The sequence below is a fragment of the Tupaia chinensis genome, unplaced genomic scaffold (assembly GCF_000334495.1).
Source record: "Tupaia chinensis unplaced genomic scaffold, TupChi_1.0 Scaffold000489_1, whole genome shotgun sequence".
Classification (NCBI taxonomy): Eukaryota; Metazoa; Chordata; class Mammalia; order Scandentia; family Tupaiidae; genus Tupaia; species Tupaia belangeri.
In genome coordinates this window covers 2,813,940-2,820,332 of record NW_006160001.1, presented here as the reverse complement: position 1 = coordinate 2,820,332, position 6,393 = coordinate 2,813,940, and the positions used below count along the sequence as shown (strand labels likewise).

At 41.4% G+C, this 6,393-nt stretch overlaps 1 protein-coding gene across 2 annotated transcripts in view; it reads right to left on the bottom strand.

The window, feature by feature from the left end:
• Nucleotides 1-13: 13 nt before the first annotated feature.
• The window catches only part of GDNF (glial cell derived neurotrophic factor), a 21,146-nt gene continuing 14,766 nt past the window's right edge, over nucleotides 14-6,393 (bottom strand). For both annotated transcript variants that reach the window (XM_006156312.3, XM_006156311.3), the window contains exon 2: nucleotides 14-509. In XM_006156312.3, the coding sequence (XP_006156374.1) occupies nucleotides 25-509 (485 nt within the window). In that variant the 3' untranslated portion in view covers nucleotides 14-24. The remainder of the gene's footprint in view (nucleotides 510-6,393) is intronic.

Sequence of the window (6,393 nt, the reverse complement as noted above, 5' to 3'; positions counted from 1 at the left end):
ACACAGCAGTCTCTGGAGCCGGAGTCAGATACATCCACACCGTTTAGCGGAATGCTTTCTGAGAATGTGGTAAACCAGGTTATCGTCTAGAAATGACAGGTCGTCATCAAAGGCGAGGGGTCTACAACACGCCTGCCCTACTTTGTCACTCACCAGCCTTCTATTTTTGGATAAGTTTTTTAATATTTTGTCGTATGTTGTCTCAGCTGCATCACAAGAGCCACTGCAGTACCTAAAAATCAGTTCCTCCTTGGTTTCATAGCCCAAACCCAAGTCAGTGACGTTTAAATGGATGGCAGTTAAGACGCAGCCCCGATTTTTGCCTCTCTGGCCTCTTCGACCTTTTCCTCTGGAATTCTCCGGGTTGGCAGCAGCTGTCTGCCGATTCCGCTCTCTTCTAGGAAGGACTGCCATTTGTTTATCTGGTGACCTTTTCAGTCTTTTAATGGTGGCTTGAATAAAATCCATGACATCATCAAACTGATCAGGATAATCCTCTGGCATATTTGCTGTTTAACAAGAAAACAGAACATGTCACATGAGACGACAATGATCATTTCAAGCGGTCTTCTAGATCAAAGTGTCCCTTAAAGTCAGCCAAAATTGGACCCACTGCAAAACTATAGGTCAGTTAAGCTAAGTGACCACTGTAATCCCCCAAGACCAGGGTTTAGAATGCATCCTCCAACATCATTGAAGAAAGATTTAGTTGAAAGAGGTGACTACATGGTGGTGACATACTTTCTGTGGAAAACTAATCCTTAGAGGTATATATATATATATATATACTCCTCCATTCTCCTCTCAGGATCTTGGGCACGCATGCACACTCGCCCAGCGTGAATTTAAGCCACTGGGTCCAGGACTCGAACCACGGTCGACTACACGGGAGTCCAGCAACACAGCCATTACACCAACTGCTGGTCCCAAGAGGTATATTTTTCACTTAAATAAGATCTTCCATGTTTTTAACAAGATGATAGTGAGGTTGCTGTCAGCAGGCTGGTCGTCTAAGGCCATTTTTCTTGCCTAGTCATATAAACTAGAATAATGCTCACACCTGAGTATGAAGGAAAATACTCTGGATGCTCTCCAAAATGCAAGTTCCTGGCCCTATCCTCAAATACCCCGAGTCACTTAATCTGGAGAAGGATCAAGGCATCTGCTTTTCTCATAAGCCTCTGAAGAATTCTGTGATCCATGGATGAGACTTTGAGAAACACTGTCTTAGAGGGTTAAAAAGTGAAGTCTTCTAACATTTTCACTTTCACCTAAATATGAAATGTTTTTCCATGAAATTTATCCTGACTCTGCATGGCTGAGACAAGAGCTATTTCCATAGAACAAATGAGGAGCTCAGAAACTCAATGATATTTTAAAACTTCCTTAAAAAAACGTTAAGGAATGGAAAAACAGCTTATATTTCACTAACAAAGAGACTAATTCACCACTTCTTTAGAACACCATGACTTTAACAAGAAAGTATGGGAGTACCACACAACAGCATTGAAATGTTTCATAGCAATAAATGAAATGAGATGCTCTTTGTGACTAGATACAGCCCTGACCCCAGGCTCTGCTCCGGGCTGTCTTGAGACCACAAATAGGAACAGAGATGTGTGTTTCAGGGAGGTCACAGGGAGGAACGATGAAGGGGTTCTAACACTTCTAAGACCTTTGGGTAAAATTATGAAATAGCAGTCCCTTAGTGTTTTCTGCCATAGTTTAGCATTTTCTTTGGCCGAGCAAATGGCTGATCAATAGTTACTCCATAACGATTCAAATAATTTAATCCATTTGTTAGAGAGGAAAGCAATTTAAACTCCTATTTATTAGTTAGTAGTCTTTTATACCCTCTTCACTCCACTTTTAGGTAATTTAATACATTTAGGGTTTTACATAGCCTAGAAAAATAAAACTCAAAAGAGGTGTTAGCAAGAAATTTTTTTTGGTCAAGATTGTGTAAAATATAGAAAGATTACATTGTCTAACCTATATCGAATAGTCTTGTGGTAAGTCTAACCTATTTAATTATTAAAATATATATCCTCCTGTGCAAAACTAAATCTAGCTAAGGTGTCTTAACTGTGTGTGTGTGTGTGCATATAGATATCTAAAATATTTTATATATGATATATATTAATAAAAAGATTGGAGATTGGAATCCTTAGAAGATATCACTGCTTGATATATGGTATCCAGCACTGAATGGTTCCACCCTATCATTTCTCACCTGAGTCATTCCAACAGCCCCTGAACCGTCCTCCCTCATTCCACCCTCAGCCCCTTTTAGTCTATTTTCTTCCTATGACCACAGGGACACTCTTAAAGTGTCAACTCAGATCATATCCCCCCTCTGCTCCAAACTCTCCCATGGCTTCTCATTTCTCTTAGAGTAAAAGCCAATGTCCACACTGGCCAAAAGGCCCTACCTGAACTGGCCACTGTCTGCCCCAGCCTTTGCCACCCCTGACCTCACCACCTACTTTTCCTCTTACTGCCTCCCTTCCAGTTGCTCTGCTTCCTCACTAAGGTTGAGAATCCCTCAGCAATATGGTCCTTCTTTGTCGTGGGAGGTGGTCCTGTTCTTTGCAGGATATTTAGTCCTTCCTTGGGCTCTGCCCAGGAGATGCCAATAGCATAGCCCACATCCTAGTCATGGCAAGCTTAACTGTCTCCACACATGGCCAAATGTCCCCTGGGGGAAAAATCAAAGGAATTGAAAACTGTAGTTCAAAAACCACCAGGGCCTTGGCACGTCTGTGGGGGCTGTTCTTCTTCTGCCTGGACTGCTGTTTTCCAGAGCACCTCGTGGCCACTCCCACATCTCCTTCAAGTCTTTGCTCAAATGTCGCAGTCAACAAGTCCCTGGGTTGGCCCAGGGGCACAGTGGTTAAGCACTGTGCAGAGGGAGCCAGATCTCACATGGTCAATTGTGGTTCGTATCCACCCCTGGCCACTAGAAAACTTGCCTGACATGTGTGCCCAGGATCCCGACAAGGTGGAGAAATGGAGGAAAAAAGGACTGCAGTGTGACCAGGCCCCATTAGGGGGTGTTTTCTCCTTCTTTCTCTGTTTCTTTAATGTGCATGCAAATACCCTCTAGTCAACAACAACAACAAACACAAAACCACCAAAAAACATGCCCCCACACCACCTTGTTTAAAATGCAATTCTTCCACAATCCTGATCCAGATACCCCTGCCTGTCTCCCCCCACCATAACTCCTACTACATTCTAACATGCTATCTTGTATCTTATTTATTACTTATTGTCTGTCTTCTCTGATAGAACGTCAGCTCCAAGAGGCAGGAACTTTGGCACATTTGCTAGTGGATCACAAGTGCTTAGAACAGGGTCTGGTCCCTGTAGGTCTAGGTGACTATTTGTTGAATGAATCAGGCCACTTTAAAAGGAGAAAAAAGAGTTCTTAATTTCTCGAGGGGACACAGGGACTTCACACTGTTATGAAATGAAAAGCTCAAAATAAACAGCCCACATCTATTTCCAGCCTGACCTTCCCTGGGCGGCTTCAGAAATGGCTCACGCTCCCTAGGAGTAACGCTTTATCAAGGGTCCTGAGAGAAAGGAGGAGTATTTTCTGTTTTAGTTATTTATGTATGTTTGTTTTAATTTTTCAGAGAGAGCGAGAACCCCCAATGGGGTCTTCACACTACAACCCACCCAAGCACCAGCCAGCCAGGATCATGGGCGCTCACATGCACAGCGTATAAGAAGACCTCTGGATGGGAGCCCTGGAGCCTTCTCAGGTGGGTAGGGCATCACAGAGTGTTAGCGTTAGCTATCACTGTGCAGTCACTGCCAGCAGGGGAGCTTTCTTAATCGTCACTTCTTTTGAATTACTTTTTAACTGGACTTCTTTTAGAAAGTTTTCTTCCAGAAAAAAACAAAAACAAAAACAAAGACAACTAAACAAAAAAAACAAAAACAAAACCAAAAGACACAAAACAAAAAACTTTTAATCACTCTAGTTTAAAGAAAAAAATATTTTTAAAAGTGATATGCTTATACTATTTATGATTTCTTTCAATAAGATATTAAAAAGGGACCAGCAGTTGGTGTAATGGCTACGTTGCTGGACTCCTAGTGAGTTTGAGTCCTTGACCCTGTGTCTTAAACTCACGCTGGGCACGTGTGCGTGTGTGCCCAAGATCCCAAGAGGAGAATAAGAAGATGGGGGATTGTGGTGTGGCCATCCCCCCTGGGGGGTGAATTCTCACCTTCTCTCTGTCTCTCTCTGTCTTTCTGGTGAGAGCATGTGCACTATAGCAAAAATCTCTCCAAAACAAACAAACAGAAAGTGTGCCCAGTAACAAAAAACCATGCCTGTATAGAAATATGAACTTACAAAATGGATATATTGCGGTAATTAATCTAAATACAAGTGTTTTCAAATGCCAAAGAAAAAAAAGACTTTGTTTTACAAACGGAGTCACACTGTGGGATCCCATGCTCTATTTAAGAATTCCTGAATGGATCATTAACATAGAAACCTAGAAACACAGGATGTAAGGTGGAATAACAATCAGCTGAAGAGTAATCAGAAATGAAGATGAAACATTATTAAAAATTTCACATAAGCTAATGGGAAAACACTAAAGTTATACAAGTTCAACTTGCACTGTCTAGAGCTTCATTAATTTATGTAAGTCTACGATTTCATATTAGTAGAGTCATATTATGATTCGAATCAATACTTAGAATATTTAGCCCCCAATACGTTCAAAGTTCTCAAAATCACTTCCCCTTTTAAGTTTTTTTTTTTTTTTTTTTTGCTTTTTAGAGAGGTTTTTAGCTATAGGGCGTGTGCGCTCGCCAGAAAGACAGAGAGAGACAGAGAGACAGAAAGCGAGAAATCACCCCCCTCCCCAGGAGGGATGGCCACGCCGCAATCCCTTCTCCTCCATTCCTCTCTCGGGATCTTGGGCACACACACACACACACACACACGCCCGGCGTGAGTTTAAGCCACCCGGTCCAGGACTCGAACCATAGTCGACTACATAGGAGAGTAGCAACATATTATGCTAACTGTTGGTACCCCCCCCCTTAAGATATTTTGACTACATGGCTCTGTCACAGACTTTCTCTACCAGATAAAAAAACACTCGGGTAAGTTTGAATTTCAGATAATAAATTAATTTTTAATATAAAGAGTCTCAAAGTTTGCAGTATTTGGGTTATACTTCATTATGAGAAAACTGAGTCCCTTTTTCCTTACTTTAAATTCCACTTGGCCTTTTCAGGGTAACCTGAAAGCAACATGAATATGCAAATCACTTATGATTTTGGAAGATGTGGTGAACAGACTACTGACCCTGAATTAAAAGGCTTCCTAGTAATGGTGAAAATATTTCAATACATTTGTCCAAGCCTAGTCTCAGTTCACAAGCAGAAGGGTGCTACTTCACGATGGCTGAGGCTACATGGGAAGCCCTGGTTTGATTTCCAGTTCAATCTAAACCACCAATTTAAACCGTCCGGGTTCAGTTGTATGACTGTGATCCTAGCTAACGAGGCTGGGGAAGGAGGATCCCTGTGCTGAAACTTTGTCAGAAATATCTTTCTCTCTCTTTCCTCTCCCACTCATTCTTTCTTTTTTAAATAAATAAATAAATAAATAATTGTCCAAACCCATGGCATGTACAACACCCAGAGTGAATCCCAATGTAAAACATGGTCATTGAGTGATTATGATATGTTGGTGTAGATTCTTCAACTGGAACAAATACACTACTCTAGTGGAAGAGGTTATCATAAGGAAGCCTACTGCATGTGTGCAGGCAGGAGTACATGGGGAATTTTCATACTGTCCTCCCAATTTTTCTGTGACTCCAATATTACTCTTAAAAAAATAAAGTCTATTTTAAAAAAAATAATAAAGATTCTTGGCACCTTGGAAGCACCTGATAAATGTTTAATGTGTTAGACCAAAGGGTGTAGCTAATGAGAACTCCCTTTCACGGGAAAATCTCCCTCATACCTTGTCACTAATGTGGAAGTATTATTTAAGTTCCAAGTTCAGGCCATAGGTGAATCTTGTTGAACTGGAGCTTTGTTTGTTTGTTTATACAGTCTTCAAAAATACAACAAACAAAAAATATTTATCCTGAAAGTTCTTATGAATTCTGGAAATCAGGAAAGGGCAATACTGTTTTTAAAACCACAGAGTGAACAGGCCTATACTGAAGGCTAGAGAGTGGCTCAGTGACAGCACAAAACTCTGTAAGGTTGACCCACAAGGATAGGTCCTGGGTTTATACCTGGAGACCTTACTGAACATGCTGGGGTTGGGTGGAGGTGTGAAACCCCATTGAGGGTGCTGTTTCTGTCTGTCTCTCTTGCACACAGAAGAAATAACTAAATGTAGGG